The 17,930-nt window shown below is 30.2% G+C and overlaps 1 protein-coding gene across 1 annotated transcript in view; it reads left to right on the top strand.

The window, feature by feature from the left end:
- The window catches only part of LOC118188926 (uncharacterized), a 100,219-nt gene that overhangs the window by 30,576 nt on the left and 51,713 nt on the right, over positions 1-17,930 (top strand). The window contains exon 2 of the mRNA XM_035359453.2: positions 7,418-7,558. Coding sequence (XP_035215344.2) covers positions 7,418-7,558 — 141 coding nt within the window. The remainder of the gene's footprint in view (positions 1-7,417; positions 7,559-17,930) is intronic.

The raw sequence follows: 17,930 nt of genomic DNA, 5'->3' as shown, positions 1-17,930 counted from the left end.
CAAAAGACTTTGGAGCTGGAAAATAATATGCACTTTTACTACATGTTTTTTGCTAAATCAGTATTTTATGGAAATGTTAACGTAAAAATGTGAGCAGAACTTACAGTGTAATTCATACAGTAATTTCTATGCCTGGTTTGGTTTATTTGATTAAGGCAAAGCACTCACGGCCATCAGCCTAAGGGAAGAGATGCCTTCGTGGAAGACCTTATAAGAGAAACTGGCTCATTACACATGGCGAAAAACACGAAAAAGCCCATGTAAACAGCCCATTCGCCGAGATTCGAATCCCGGACCGAATTACCAGTGATCAGCGACTTTACCGCTCGGCTGCTGGTGGGCGTAATTTCTGTGTTTTCATATTCAGTGAAATAGCTCAGATTTATCAACAGATTTAGAAACAAGATTCTTTCTCAGAGTAAATATTACCTATTATTTTTTAAATTTTGCACAAAATTGATAATTTAGAGCAGGGCTTCTTAAACTTTTTTCAGTCGCGACCCTGCGACTTTTTTCGCGATTTTTTTCGTGACCCTAGGACCCCATAATATTTACGAAAATTTTGTGGGACCCCATAAGCATTGCGCAAATCGAACACACGCGTGAGTTAAACTGTCAATTTTTTCACTTGTACTGTAATATACTGTTGCAGTTTTATCTCATTAACTTTAATTTCTAATTTTAAGACAGAAAAATGTGAAAATTTTAAACAAGTAACACACGAAATGACAGCGTCACGTGTAAAGCAATTAAAATGAACGTTTATGTTATAAAAAAAAATGCGTCGAAACGTTTTCGTTTTTTTTTTATTTGACTGATCTTTATCTATTTTTAGATACATTGTGTAAAAATATTTAGTAATCGTAAAATTATTATAATATGATAAGTTAAAGGAATATGAAAACTACTAAAATTTTGGCGACCTTCTACTGCAGGTCACGCGACCCCCATGGGAAGAAACTCTGATTTAGAGTAATAGAAAGAAATTCTTAGCAGAAATGTATATGTTTATAAAGAAATCTCTTAACAAAACATTCAAGAAAATGAAAAAAGCAGAATTCTTATTTCTTGTGAAACAATAATAACTTCAGTTTCCTTTCTTTTTCTCCCCCCCCCTTTTTTTTTACTTTGATATAAATTTTTTGCTAAATTTAGAGTAAACGCTTTTACGCCGTTTTAGTTTAATTTTATAATAATGTTTATTATCATTTTTTAATGTTATATTTATTGTTAAAAACCCATAAATGGTTTTTCAGCAAAAATATAACAAACAAATTATTATTTGAATTTGCATAAACGCTATAGAATGCGTTTGAATCTTTTTATGTTTTTTTCCAAGTAATGGTATATATGTTACCTATTTTATGTTGCTGAAGAGGGATGCTAATTACAATTAAACATTGCCTTGATGAAATTGGCTATCTTTAGGGAGTCTTTTTTTTAACCCTAGGGGCTCTGCCCGACCTTCAGGAAGTACGGTCAGGCGGTATTTTGCGCTTTTGAAGGTCGCCAGGTAACGGAAGCCAGTCAGTGACCTCGCTGTGAGCTTTCTCGCTATCCGTTTCTGAAAATAGAAGCGTCTTGTGGACTATAAAAATCACAAACTAAATCACACACTTGCTGTTTGATTGAAATGGCATATTGAGAGCATTCATCGAAATAAAAAACATGTTTAATTTCCTACATAGTCTATAACATTTCCACTCCTCGGTTCATGAATGTTATTTTAATATTTTATTTAATTTCTTCTCAAACCTAAATCACATTTTATTAAACTTACTTTTATTAAAATGTAGTTAGTTTTAATTCTGTTTATTTTATGGACCATATTTACACATTATACTTTTTGAAAAATTTACCTTAAATGACAATTTTTGGAAGCAAATTTGCATATGTACGGTATTTACTCTAAACAAACAAAATAGGGGGGTTCCTTCCCCGTCTATATTTTTATTCTAAAATTTGGTAGGATCTAAACGGGGTATACATGGGTATTTTGATAAATGAAATTGCAGAATGAGAAGAAGGAGTTTAATTAACTTACTATATAGTAGAATAATTACCTAGTTTAAATACTCAATAAACCACACAGATAATTACCGCATTTACAAGCTGCAAAACTACCGCTAATTATTACAGCCATATGTAGCTCGGCGATTTTAATTTAGGTTTGCATTCACTATATTGGACGTTAGTATGCCTGAAACAGTGTAATCAGTAACGTATGTAACAGTGTATCACTGATAATAAATATCCTTGAGACCACGGTTAATGGTACTGTTATTTCAAGAAAATTCGTGAAGGAAGGAAAAAAAATTAAAATTCTCTTCTGTTCAGAATTACTGCAAGACAAAATGCATAAATTTTTATTTCTTAAAATCTGTGTTAAAATATAGAGAGTCTCTTATAACAACAGGATTGGATTGGATTATTCAATTATGGCAAAACACACGAGGGCTGCCTGAAGGGGAAGATGCCTTCGTGGAGGACTTTCTAAGGGAAACTGTCTCGTATACACGTTGCACATGGAGGGAAAACCACGAAAAGCCCATGCAGCCAGCCCGTTCGCGGGATTCGAACTTTGCACCAAACTACCAGTGTTCCGTGTCTTTACCGCTAGCCCGCTGGCCCATCTGTTATAACAGAGAGCGATTTTTATGTTATAGTAAAGACAGTATTCATATACGATATAAATATTGCATATGAAAATGGTTTAAATATATTATCGAATAACTACGATAAGTAAGGGTGTAATTAATTCGTGGTTGTAATGTACAGAAAAATCATAATGATTCTAATTTGCATATATATATTCTGATGCTAATATTTGCTTTTTTAATACATGTACCACAAAAGTTTGTCATATACCAAATTTATATTTTTAAACTAAACAGCCAATATATGACTCATGCTAAGAAACCATTACCGGTGGACCTAGATATTACAGACCTAAGGCTTCAGATACTAGAAGTTCTCGAAAACCTCATAAATAGTGAGGAAAATGCAATGTTTCTCTGCATAAAATTAGGAAACTAATCAAGAAGAATAACTTTCCAATGGTTTGGAATTTCTTTAATGAAACTTCGATTAAAATCGATTTATTGAACGAATTAAATTTAATTGAAATCGTGCGACGAGTAACTCGAATTAAATGAATTCGTGTTGTTAATAATTCATATTAATTTCGAAGTAAATTCTTATTAGCATTAGTGTACGATTTTAAAATTTATTAAAGAAAAATAAATTGTCTTTAGCGCAAAGTGTATTTTAATTTAATGAAATATTTTAATATAAACAAAATGCAGATGTCTTATTGTATAATGCTTGCTGTTTAATAACATGTTTTGTGCTTTCTAGTCGTCCGGTACCGTTATTTAAAGACAGAAGAAATTTTATTTTTAATTAATCTGTGATATGATAAGTAATGATTATACTGAGGTATTTTTCATGCCCTGTGATGCTGCCGCATAATCATAATTAGACTGCATGAATAGGAACTACTATTCCTTTTTTCTAAAAGTCTTAAAATATATCTTACTATAAACTTTCGTTAACTGATTACTTACCAGTAATCGAGTATTTAGTTTTAAACATGATTATGCCAGATCTATGGATCAATGCATAATTTTGAAGTAAATGTCTGCGGGTGCTTATCTGATAATATATGCGGCCAAATTTGAGTGAAATTTATGATATACTTATGTGGTATAATATCCATCACAGATTTTTTAATTAAAAATTTATAACATATGTTATTCAAGCTGACCTTTTTAAATCTATTATGACATTTTAAAACTTGATATTTTTAATGGCATTTTGTAATGCATTTGCTATTTCAACTTGACTCTGTTATTTAGACTTGCTACTTATAAATGTGACATTTGATTACTTTACGTTGTTTGTTTTGTTCCATAATTTTATTAACCTAATAACAGGAATTGTTTGTTTTTGAATAATTTTGAAACAATTTTTAATTAAAAGAATATGCGTTTGCAAGAACTGGCTATGTTCAAATGACATAATTCTAATTACTTCTTTATGTTAGAAATTCTCATTTGCAAAAGAATTAAAACTTTTCAAATCAATAAGTAAATAATATAAGCTCTGGAGAAGTATTAACGTGTTTCAATTCCTACTTAAAAGGAAATTGTTATTTGCCATAAAATTTTAGCATTCCGGAAGTGGACTTACCAGCAACCAAAATGTTCAGCCTTTTGTTTCAAGAATCAGTAATAGTCTGAAGATACACCTACTGAATTTTGCCTTAAAATAAATCAGTCAGATAAAAGAAGAACGTCTTAGATTATAAACATCATCATCACATTCTTTGAAAAATAATATAATTTGAAAGACGGGGAAAAATAAATAAAAAAAAGCACTATTGTTTTTGGAGTAAAAGGGATTTTTTTTTAAAAAAAAAGAAAAGCGAGTGCATAATTATTTGCAAATGAAGTTTCAGAAGTTTGAACTTGAATTATGTCTTTTAGACTATTAATAAATCAAAAAACATCGATTTAAGCTTTCTTAATCTGTAATTATCCATGTCATCTGAATGGAATACTTCTCATGCGGAACGTATTTGTTTCGATCTTTCGTTCTGCTTTTGAGTTTCGTGGTTTTTTTTTTATTATTACTATTTGCTGATTGTTCTATTCTTGACTTGACACTTCAATTCAAGTACATTTAGATTCGTAGTTCATTAGAGCGAATTTAAAACATGGTTGCATTTATGTTTTTACCTATTTAAAATAAGCTTGTTTGCTAATATTTGGAGTTGTTTGTTATAGTTTTGGGAACACATTGTGAAGAAATTATTATGAAAATAAAATGCCGTTATATAGCGAAATGTTGAGGTGGGAAGAAGGCGGTGTTGAAATTGCTGATAAAATACTGTGAAATAAAATATTGTGCAGAATATTACAGTCGAAAGCAACCTAAGACTGAAATATCTCACGACAAATAACATCATATGAATTCATAATTTCAAAATATTTTCCAATACTGTACTTAATTCTTTTAATATTATCGCTGTGGATAACTCATAAAAGGAAAATATATAATCATTTCAAAATATACCGACTTCATTATTTAATTTACTATCTGCCAATCTACATCGTTTCTCCAATATTTTTTTATTTCTTCATTTTTTTTTTTTTTTTTTTTTTTTTTTTTTTTGTGTGTGTGTGTGTGTGTGTGTGTGTTCAAAACGCATATTTAACAGGGAAATTTTAATAGCAGTTTCATATTAAACTGTGTAAATTCTTGTGCGTAATATACTTTTGGTAGTTAATTAATTATTTTTATTAGTTCTTTAACGTAATGTTCTTAATTAAATAGAATATTGAAAAGAGTATCTTATGATTTTATTAAAAAAACTGACAATAAATTGTTTCTTTTTCTCTCTAAAAGTAAAAAAAACTTAAGGATAGAAATTTCCTGAAAAACAAAATTAAGCTTCATAATGACTAAATGGTGCTTTGAATTATCTTGTAATATGAATTTCTAATTAAAGATTCAAAATATAGCATCTTTTTAGCTTCAAAGAACTTCTTGTTATAATAATACTTCAAATACTCCTCCAAAAATAAATCTATTTTTATATATATTTCTTAGTGTTAATTCGTTTTTTTTTTTTTTTTTTTTTTTTTTTCAAACATGTGTTTGAATTGTCATGTAAATGAGCAACTTTGGTTATGAATAAACATTCTAAAATTAAGTAAATGAAATACGGTATTTGTTAATTCAAATTAAAATAACCGTAACTGCATAGCTCAAATTATTATTTATTTTAGTGTTTCCCAGTGACAGATGATATGAGTTTTAATATTTTTATGGGTCTCGTATTTGCGTTAATGAATATAGTATTTCCAATGTTTTAGCAACTAATTGAGCATTTTGTGTATTTTTATGGTGAGAAAATGTAGCATCATAATTTAAAAAAATTTTATACAAAAAATAAAATGATATACACCTTTTACAATTTTTCTTGTAAAAGATTTCATCATTTTTTTTTTTTCAGTGGAAATTTTTATATACTTCATAATTAAAATAAAGAAATTGAATTAAGTTTATGAAATAAACATCATCTTCAGCTACTAAATCTCTTTCGACTTTCTTTGCATTGATTATAGCAAAACAATATTTCATGCTTAAATAAAGTAAAAATCGTATTGTGTCCTGTTTAACTGGGTTAATTCTATTAACTGGGTTTTGTGTGTAGAGTCATTAGGATTTTTTTTTTTTTTTTTTTTTTTTTTTAAATGCAGAAAAACTGAAGAAATCTGCATCTGCCCTCGCCGGAACTCGAATCCTGGACCTACCGAATACACGTCATATCTGCTACCGTTACACCATGAAACCATGAAAGCATGCTGGATTTACTATTTGCTGATTGATTATTTTGAGAGAAAATTCCTTATATACTCGCCTTTTAAAGGGCGACTGGAGATTAGGGGACACAATCGCCAAGTCCTGGTGGTGACGAATTATTGTCGGGCGCCACTTGTAGAGTCATTAGGGTTTTTTTTTTTAAAGCAGGGAACTGAAGAAATCCACAACTGCCCTCGCCGGTACTCGAACCCTGGATCTCCCGATTACGCGCCGAATGTGCTATCGTTACACCAAAGAAAGAGAGAGAAAATACCTTATATGTGTTTTATGCATTACATTTATGTGTTTTATGCATTACATTTATGTGTTTTATGCATTACATTTATGTGTTTTATGCATTACATTTATTCAACCATATAAAGTATTTCTCCCGCCTTCTTAGTAAAGTCTTCGTGGTGTAGTGTTCAGCACCCTCGAGGCGTATTCGAGAGGCGCATGGTTCGAGTCCCGGCGAAGGCGTTGCTCATTTTTCATCTCTCCTGCTTTCGAAATAACCTAATGTCTCTACAACCATACTTGAGCCAAACAAGCTTACATGAAAAATAATTTTTATAATAAATTAATCTTCCTTTAGAAATTTCTCTTAGAAATTTCAGAATTATCGTATAATAAAATCGTATAATAGACCATTATCGTATAATAAAATGCTGCATTTTGCTTTAGCGTGTTTGTGTTGCGGCAGCAGATATAGGCCTGCGAGAACTGTCTTCTGAGAGTTGCCTTCATTGATAATATTTTAAGGTAAAGTTGTTGGTAAGTAGATTAATCTTAGGAAAAGTCATAAAAGTACCATACAGTCAGCTCAGTTTTTCAAGAGCAGATCGAATTACTACCTTTCATCTTTCTCAGCTAATCGGCCGTTTGTGAGTATGTGTGCGAGTATAGAGTTTGTGAGTATGTGTGCGAGTATAGTTTCTGTTAAGAATTGTGATAGAGTGTAATTAATATTCTGATAACTTTAGAAAAAATGACTGAGATTATTTAGAGATTTTAGACATTATTATTCACACAATTCTTTCATTTGCAGTGTCATCTGCTGATGCTCCTTACTATGGAACTAGAATTGGCAAGTTCAGCACGCATCTTCATGACGTAAGAGGCGAAGTCTATGCGGTAGACGAGAAAACGTTATTCATCAAAGGTTTTACTTACGACGGAAAAGGCCCAGGTAAGATTTCTTTATTCAGCTGAGAATGAAAGTTGTATATTTACATGATGGGTTCATTATCTTCCATTCATCAGGGCTCATTTTAATGATACTATTCTTTCCATGCAATTTTCTAAGTATTTGTTTTAAACAAATTACATTTTAAAATAGTGAAAGTGTTTGTGTGTACTTATAGAGCGGTTATTAATAGTAATATTTTAGATTAATGTTTAGTGATGGCGTACTGATTCCAGAACTTGCCATGCCAAAATTTATGAGAACTTGTGGATCGCTATATATTAAACGGTTAACAAAAATCACGCTCAGCAAAATCTCAGCAAAATATTACTAGATCAATATAAGCAGATTCTGCATTCGTTTAGAGGGGAAAAAATGTTACGAAGACTCTTTGTCCATCAAGATTTAAAAAAAAAAGATTTATGGATTGAATTACAACAACCGATGAAACTTGTATATTATATCTGCATTTATGGATCAATACTACATATTCTTTGCTAATAGATGTGATTACAAAGGGTACATTTGCATCGAAGTGGTTATATTGATTTCTATATTTCCAAATGGTACGGTAAATGGAAAAAAATGTCCAATTTTATCAATGATATGCAATCTGCTAAAACTGAACGAAGTTCCTAAAAAAGGAACTCCCAATTATTCTAAACAACAAAATATTATTCTTCATCTTGACAGTTTTCTGTATTTTATTTACATCACAAAATAATTCCAAGGTATATAATTAGGTAATGTTTTACTCATTACAAAATTCAAATTTAGTCCCACCCGTCTTTTATTAATTTTGCTTACCTTCGGAAAAATAAAATTCACGGAAATCTCACACTGGAAAAATACTTCGCTGAATATGAGCTAAGAAAATCTTCCATGAAGGTCATACAAACAAATGCAGCTGTAGCAGATAACCATAGACAACAATGAGTCATATGTTAAAGATTAAAATAACTAATTACAGGAATATGTCAATTTATGAGAGGAAAATTCCTATGCCTTTTAAATTTTTTATCTGTTTTTTTATATCTGTTTGCTTATTAAATTACTATGTTTATCTTCATGAAGTTCATTCTTTGTCTCTTAATCATTTTGACAAGTAAAGAAAGAAAATAATGTGAATAATACTACAGTAACAAGATTATGCGTAAAAATAGTCTACATTTTTGAGTGATTTAAGTCAATTTCTTAAAGAATCAGTGTGGGCATGCAGAAAACTAACTCATTTTTTACGAATTTAACAATAAAAACTTTTTATTGTAATAGTTTTTTAATATTTTACAATATAAAGTTAATAATTGTTTTCACTTCTTGTTTTTGCTCCTCTAAAGAAGCAGTGAACTGTGAAAATGATAAATAATTTTAACCGAAAAATTTTGCTTTTATTTCCACGAACATTTCCATAAAATATTCGCCATGAAAGCACCTGTCTTAAAGCAAATACTCCCATACGGGTGTACTCCAACTGCGCGAATGAAAATCACCCTCTCGTCATGGTATAGTCCAACTGCGCGAATCCAAACTTCTTCCTCCCGTTGCCTACAGGGTTACAATTTTACTTTTCGAAGCCAATTGTAGCCAAGAGGAAAATAAAAATTAAGAAATAGAATTACATATCACAATCACAAGTAAAGAATATCTAACAAGCAGGCTAATTACTTGAATAACAGTAATAAAGGTGAGAGCTAACAAAGAAAATAAAAGGTATTGGTAAACATACATATTAGCATTACAAACATCTTTTATTAATTACAATATTAGAGGAAAGAGTATCACAATAATATCATAAATCAAATAATTGTATAGCATACCAATTATATTTTTATAAATTAAATCAATAATAGTCAAGGTGTCTGAACTAGACTGGAAAATTTAATATAGTTCACTGGCGTGCAAAAAATTATTCCGTATCAAAGTGTGTTAAAGTGTGCTAGAAATATTTTTTTGTAAATTAAAGTAATCATGTAAATATTTGCAGAAATTAATAGATAAATTTTAAAAAAGCTTAGCATAAAATCTATTATAACAGCTATTATATTTATAAATTTATTATAACAATCAATTATAACAAATTATATTATCTATTATAATAACATTACTATGCGTTTGGAACACTGATGTATAAAGTGTAAATAAATTTTAATTATTATGATAACATACATATGAAACATGAATACAATGCAACAATATTTGAAAATGGAATGGATTAAAAGGGAAACTGAAAATCCCAAAATATGAATATAAAGGAGTTCGATTTTTTTGTTAATTATGAAAATTCTGCGAACGCTCATAATTATAAATTTATTAATTAAATGTGCATTAGAAATTAAATGTATGCCAAAGTACATCAGGTAGAGTAACTGGAAAACAGAATAAATATTTAAACGTTTCTAGTATTAAAATATGGAATTTGTCAGAAAGTTAAATAAACTTAAAATAACCATAAATAATAAACCATAAATAGTTAAATAACTTCAATGACTAAAAATGGAAAGCTTAATACGGCAATATATTGCAATAATATTTGTGTGAATTTAGAACGACTTAAGAAATCCAATTTTTAGATTTAATAAAGATAATTGTTTAAATTAAATTAGAACTATTTACCTAAAATGGTAAATTTGATACTTAAAATCATTCTGCTATCTAATATGATTTGTTAATATTTATGTAGACAAGAAACTTATTTAAGGTGTAAATTTAACTTATTAAACTATTACAAATTCGATATTGATAGGTTATTATGTATCAGTTTTGTGTATGTTATTAATCTATGAATTTTATTATTCAAAACTGATATATACACACACATATATATATGTCATGTACCAGCTTTTGTCCGGAATAAATAGATTGGTGAAGAATTATAGACGTAGTCGACGCTCAAAGTATCAGACGATAAGTTTAAAAAACAAGGATCCATTTATTATTATTCAGGAGAAATAGCAGTTACAAAAATCAGATCTCCGGAGTAAATAAAAAAGAACTACTAATAACTTTTTGTATGAAGTTTACTGCATCATTACATTAAAGAAAAGACCCCGGTATTCCTTTGCGAGTCCTTTTATAGCCTCTGGAAAGACGGAGCTTCCAAGAAATGACGTCAGCCTCGTCAGCCATTCCAGTTCACTTTAAATATCTCCAGAACATTCTATAACTGTACGTGTAGAAAAGGCGAGAAAAACAGCTTGACTACGGGGCTGTCTATTTAATTCCACGTACTTTCAAATAAGAGACCGTCATCAGGGACTAAAATCTACAACTTGGAAAGTTTTTAATTCTTACAGAGAATAAAAAAGATCTGGCTCATCATTCTTTTAAGCATCATAAAACTTTAAAAGGTATAAAAGAAATTCATTTTTACTTTAGCACACACCAGATTTTAAATTAGTATTTGTTTTGTATGCACAATTTTTACAATATTGATAAACGAAAATAGACGCTTGCAATCTCAATAAAATGTCCCATTAATAATTGTAGCACCCAATCTTCTTGCTACAGAAAGATGGGACAGGAAACGTCGCGCAGTTCGTGGATTAGATAAGAGGGGGGAGGGGATCTTCGATCAAATTTCGCGCAGTTCGTACCCTACCCTCATACTTTTGCCACATTTCCAAACTGATGGATTTATTACTTCAAGACACAAAAGGCTCAAAAGCACATACTTTAAAAATCATTTATTAATTTTTTTCATTACGTTAAATATTTTTGCTAATTTTTTCCCAGGATAACTTTGTATAAGCTTATTTTTATTAATTAAAGAGCTTTGTGAAGTTAAAATACTTTTCATTTATTTATTGTTTTCATGTTTTCTGTTTTCCTTTTAAGCCTACGTTCGAATTATTTTATGTTATCTTATTAATGATATTTTATGCTTTCTTCATATCTGCGTAAATGTCGATTAAGGCATGAATATTTGTAGCTCTCTGGATCGCTTAAAACGCAAAACTTCCAACTTAACTATGTCTGAAACATCAAAATGAAATATCAGGCAACAAACGAAAGAAAATTAAAAATTTAAACCTTATTATTACAAAAAGAATATGAATTTTGTTTCAGAAATTTTTAATTGAAACTAATGAGCGTAACTTATGGCAGTAAGTATATAACAAGATTTATGAGATTTTTTTCATGATTCATTAGATTAGGCCGAATAAACCAATTTAGATTTTCAATTTTATTCAGAATATAGTGGACTGGGGGAAACGCTTCAAACCATTTGCGGATAAAGACCTTTTTGCAAATGTATCTACCGATGATCTGAGGTATTTTTTAAATAAAGGTATAAATATTGTCGAAGATTAAATTCTGAAATCATATTTTGGGTAAGTTATTAAATTGAAAATTTTAATTAAATTTTAAGAAGAAATTAAGCATGTATCTCATTTTTGTACATAAAAAAGAAACAAAATTTATTTAGTAATGCTTATCTGCAAAGTTTAGTTTCATCTTGAATAAATAGGGAAACAAAAAAAAAAAACAAAAAATCATATAATAACATAGCTGAAAATATTGCTTTCTTTATAACGGAAAAAAAAAACCCTTAATGAAAATATATGTAAAGCATATATTTTTCACGTGATTTAGCATAATAAATATTCATCTTAATTGCCTAAAGAGTTTTCAAATTGAATTACTAATGTAAGATGATTTTCATTAATAATCTTTTATATCAATTACTACTTTTTTTTTTAATCAATCTCAGCTTAATCTGAAAAACAGAATAATACAATCAGACTTAAGTAAAAAAGGAATTAGGCATTGTATTTTTGCTTACGTCACCTGTTTTAGCGTAACATGAACTTCATCAAAATATAACTTCTTTTTATCAATGCAATTAACCAAATAGTAGAAGCACAATTCACATCAAAATTAATGATCTTGAACAAGGGTGGGAAAGCTGCGGCCTTATAGTGCACAAGATCCGGCCTTTTACCTAGTTTTGTGAAAGGTAAAAATCTACATTTTGTTTCACGTCAAAAATCAAAATAATTTGGCATACTAATATGAAATAAAAAAATGTTTATGTACGTATATAAATTTCAAAATATTGGAAAATGTGGAACAAAAATTCAATTTACAAAAAAAAAAAAAAAAAAAAAAAAAAAATCAGAGTGTTAAAAAGTTTCGTAATATTTTGAAAATTTTTATTTCCTTTCATCCTTTTCAGAATTTTTATTGTTTCAGATTTCCTGTTAAGAAATTGCTGACATTATTCGTAATATATTTTCAATGAAACTTGGAAACCGTTGTGTATAGCTTACATGTCCAAAATTAAACAATTTCGAGTATGAGCTTTTAACTTAAAACTTTACGTATTATGAAGAAAGCACATTTTTAGAAAGAGAAAACTGTTTTTCAACCCCATAAAATATATACCAATTATGGTGATTTATGCATTATTACTGCTACTGTAATAAAAGCTCAGAAATCGAGCCAATAGATTTAATTAAATGGGAGCAGAATATAACCCACCCTATTGTGTAAATATGAAATCAAGGAGGAGGGGTTCACCTGACGCGTTCTCTGCGTATTTTCTTCCTTCTGGCAGGTGAAATATCGGTCTGACCCCTATGATGCAACCTGAAAATATTCTCAGTGATGAAATGACTAGAAAACCAATGGGTTTGGCTGTTAATGACGAGCTGTTTTCCAGCTAATGTCCGATCATTAGGAGAGAGGTGCATCTGTTCAATATTCAGTTCATGAGCAACATATCGCAATATTCAGTTCATGAACAACATATCGCATTATATTATTCGCATTGTGCCACATTATTAATTGCATTGTATGCTATTTATGAATAACTAATCATATTATTTGCATAGAAGTTCTCTGAAACGTATGCAACATGAACACTGCTATATTCTAGCGAATGCAGTAAAAGATGTGAACTTCACTAAAAGCTACAGGCTTGATTTAAAATGATCTAAAATTTTGTGCAAGAAAGTCGAATAAATTCATGCAAAATTCACTCTCAAAACAAAAGTTTTTAAGTAGAATTTATAAGATCAGAAAAAAAAATATCATTTATTATTAATAGCGTTTTGTTAATATTCGAATGTGGTTAATATTTTCAAAAATTGGCCTTTCTCTCCGATATATTTAATTTAATTCATAGTTGAAAAACTACCATAAACTGCTTCCGAATCAGGAAATATTACTCATTCTTTTATTAAGAAACTAAAATTATAGGTCTCACCCCCTCAAAGAAAAAAAAATAATTGTTCAACATTTCTTTCTGCATCGAATATATCTGGAAGGCTTAGGCTAAAAATATTAATCTCGTTTCTTCAAAGGAATTTTGTATGATGTTTTTCTAATATTTCTAATTTGGGTAACAAATTTACAGATTTCAGATGAATTTTTATTTCAAAGAAAATTACAAGATATCTATTTTCAGAGAACTGTTTGAATTCTCTGCTGTCTTTTACATTATGGCAATGAAAAGTAACTATATATAAATAGTCATATGAATATGACAACGTTCTAGATTCTAATTCATGAAAAATGACCTGTACTAAGAGTAAAAAAAAATAAAAACTTCCTTAAAATGCTATTAACTTTCCAATCAGCCAACGTGAGTGAGAAGAAATTACATTTTTTCCTCTAAACTTTGCAAAAAATAAAATACAGAAACAGGTTGTAAGTAGAACTAGCTTCAGATTTGCATAGTCATTAAGCTACTGCGAAGCCCGATATTGGGAAATTAAAATGCGAAACGGAATCGCTGGACTTTCGCTAAGCATTCTGTAATTTTAGCCTTGGAGTTTTGTTATTCAACAGCAAGCAAAATGTTTAAAATTTTAAGATATTTTTATTTCATTGTATTTACTGCAGACTCTTTGATCTCTACAAAAAAATTCTCGTCTGTAAAAATTGTAACAAGCATGCATGAGAAATCTTTTCACGTTTATATTTTCGTATACACTTTTTTGCTAGTTTGGCTTCACAGAGAGTAAAATATTGTCTTGGAACTTTAAAAAGTTTTGAAATAAGAGAAGAAATGAATTATGATTGTTACAAACAAAAACATTTTTACGGAAAATGCATTTCAATAGCACAATATTTTAACGGTATTTTAGCCAAACTCAGGCAATATATGAAATTAACTTCTTTCTCCATCAATAGATCAAATTTCGTCATAAGCTCTTTTTGCTCAGTTCTTTTATGTCTTATCTATGAATCAGTATTTGTTTTTAATGACATCTGCTGATGAAAATCCAGCCTGGCATCGACATAATGTTACAAAAGAGATTTTAAACTCTTAAAAGAAGATATTTTTTTAAATATTCCTGTTTCCCAGACAAAAATTATCTCCACGAGAAGTTCTGTTTTATTAAATAGCATGTTCTTTGTGGCCAAACCTCAAAAACAAATGATATTTATTAAGCTATTATTCGTTTCCCACAATCTAACGTGAAAATAGCGTGACAATTAGGTTTAAATGGGCGAAAATCTAAGTAATTGTTGTCATACTTCCTATAATTTAATTTTCCTTCCTTTCGGTAACTGCGAAGTGCTATGGGCAAGGAGTCACGTTTCTACTAAAGTTAAAAACCCTATCCATCTTCTTTTGAGTTAATTAGAACAGAAAACGCACGAATTCAGTATTAGTTCATAAATCACGAAGCATAACAGCATTCTGCATGCATTTTTTATTAAATAAAACTCAAAATCACTTTTTTTTTTTTTTTTTTTTTTTTTTTTGTGCATATACGATTAGCGATAGAAAATTAAATGTCCATCCTTTCCGCGTGTCTTCGTTATGTGAAAAGGGCTTTTTCGAGTTTGCTGAGTCCAAATAAATAATAATGATAATAATAATAATAATAATAATATCGCAACATAAAGTAAAATAAAAAATTCTGAAAGGTTTCAGATTTTAAATTACGTCCAAAGGGGCTTTTTTATAATGTTTTGTGTGTTACCTTTATTTATTAAATAACATGTTCTTTGCACTTAAACCATAAAATTCAGTTCAACAGCAATGTCGCAAAATAATTTTAAAATGAGCCTGTTTTTAGAATTTACGATACACAATTCCGCGCGCTGGAGTTAAAGGTTTTTTTCCCCTGTAGAGTGTTATCATTGCTCGATTTTAAATCGTTGAGTTTGTTAATAAAAAATTCGTTAAAGTTTTACAAAATATGAAATCGACAATAAAACAAATTCCAAATTTGGGCTTTCAGATGCCCATATTCGCAAGAGGATTACGTCATTCAAAATTGGATGGCTCTAGGTACCGTTGTTTTATCACAATGCGAGAAACATACATACATTTATGCAAATTCTTCATTATTTAATTTCTTCAAATATAATACAGGGCGATAGTATTTGGTGGCAACGATTTGAAAAGTGATACAGCCTTTTAAAGTTTTCAACGCAAAATCGCAAAACGAAAGCAGTAGCAAAGTCCCTTTGGACTAAAAAAAAATCCTAATGATTCCTAGCTTCTCAATGTAGAGTGCAAAATAACGATAGTATTTCGCATCAAAAACTTGCCGAATAATGTTTGAAGTCCATTAGAAAAAGCGGCTCAGATTTTGAAAACCATCGTTATACAGGCTATTCCAAATTAGCATTCATTTATCGAATTCAGAAACGAGGTCTGTTGACTTTAATCCTAGATACACGTTTAAAGCTGTAGCGTTTGTCAAAATCAGATAAAGAATTTTATAAAAGAAGTTTCCAGCAAGTGAGAGGTGTTCTATAGATTTAAAATTTAATTTTTGTATGGTCTCAATAAAGCAAAAATTTCTCATAGTAAAATATTTTCTCGATAAGCTAAACACAAAAAGTTACATTCCTTAACAAGCAAAATTCTCAGGAATAAGAGCCCTTAATAGTTTATATAGATAGCAGTTATAAATTTAATGAGTAATAATTTTACGAGTGCTGTTTTAAGCAATACGGAAACATTAATCAACAAAAAGAACAAATTTGGTTGGCAACTGATCATTCTGATTGCTCCATAAAATTGAGTTTCTGTTATTAAATTCATTTCCGAACATCTTCGTGAAGTTTTTAGCTAAAGGCATTCACTTTTTGTTTTTAACTTATTCACCGTACTATTTGAAAGTTTGGCTATACGAACACTATATATACAAATGTACTTTATATTTACAAAATGCTACAGACAAGAGCTGAAACTGCTGTCTTATAACTGCCTATCTTTGTTTGCAAGATCAGTATTTAAAGAAATTTAGCCTGTAGCTATTTTTGAAATTACTTGGTATAATATTTAATAAATATATAGTACATGACCGATAAATCATATATATTGTTACGTTATTTTCTTCCTTTTGACACCAGTTGTTACGTTATTTTCTTCCTTTTGACACCAGTTGTTACGTTATTTTCTTCCTTCACGTTCGTACGGGGTTCGTGAGGATTTGTAGTGAATAATGACGACAGCACTTGATGAAGTATCAAAACACACTTTATTTAGCCAATATTAATCAGGACAGCTCCAATGTCACTTTTTACAGTCGTCGAAGATCTACTTTAAACACGCTGGAACAATCAGCGACACAGCCTCCACACTGTCAGGCAATAACGGTGAAAACAGCTTCACTGCAAAGTACCAGAGTACAGCTCCCGGCTCTGCTCGGTCGTTCTCGGAACTTCATGCATTCTCGAGACTTTCCACGCTATAACTCGCGATGCACTCGACGACACACAGAGCACAGCTCCCGACTCTTCAGTTCAGTCATTTCCGGAGCTTAACACACTCTTTCGACGATGCACTAACCGCGATACACAAAGAAACTCTTCGATGCACTCGACGACACACTCGGCACTCGCTGGCCGGCTGCCAACTCGATCGTCTCCGCACGGACTAACTAGATGAGACACACTCACTGACTGCGGACCAGCAGGGTTTATATAGCTTTCGGCTTGTTTTCGAGAACATTCTGGGCTAAACCGGTAAGAATTCGTTCCAGAAGTTTCTCCATCCGTCCACGGTATATCGCCAATTTTGTCGTCAAATGGGCGATTTCTCGCCAAATGTGGCAACCCTGCCTTCCTTGCTATTTTATGGCAATCCTAAAACTGCTTTGCGGGGAAGCCATCTTACCGCGCCTGTACATTTCGTAACAATATATATAATTTAATATTTTTCGTAACAGTTGCAGGGTTATTCCTGTTCACCTTGCAACTAATTAACAACCAGTGTTGTAGAATATTTTTCTAATAATATAAAGTTTCAGAGTAATTATGTTTGACAATATGTGTTTATCAGCTGGTGATTTATAACATTCCCATTTATATACATAAATAACTTTTTATTTCTTAATTAATTTTCAAAATTATTTGAAAGTAGTGGTTAAATTCTGTTCATTAGTTATTTACATATACATACACA

Source organism: Stegodyphus dumicola, chromosome 1, assembly GCF_044657685.1.
Source record: "Stegodyphus dumicola isolate Sdum_Otavi_A_Nest chromosome 1, ASM4465768v1".
Lineage (NCBI taxonomy): Eukaryota > Metazoa > Arthropoda > Arachnida > Araneae > Eresidae > Stegodyphus > Stegodyphus dumicola.
This window is presented reverse-complemented; position numbering and strand designations above follow the sequence as displayed.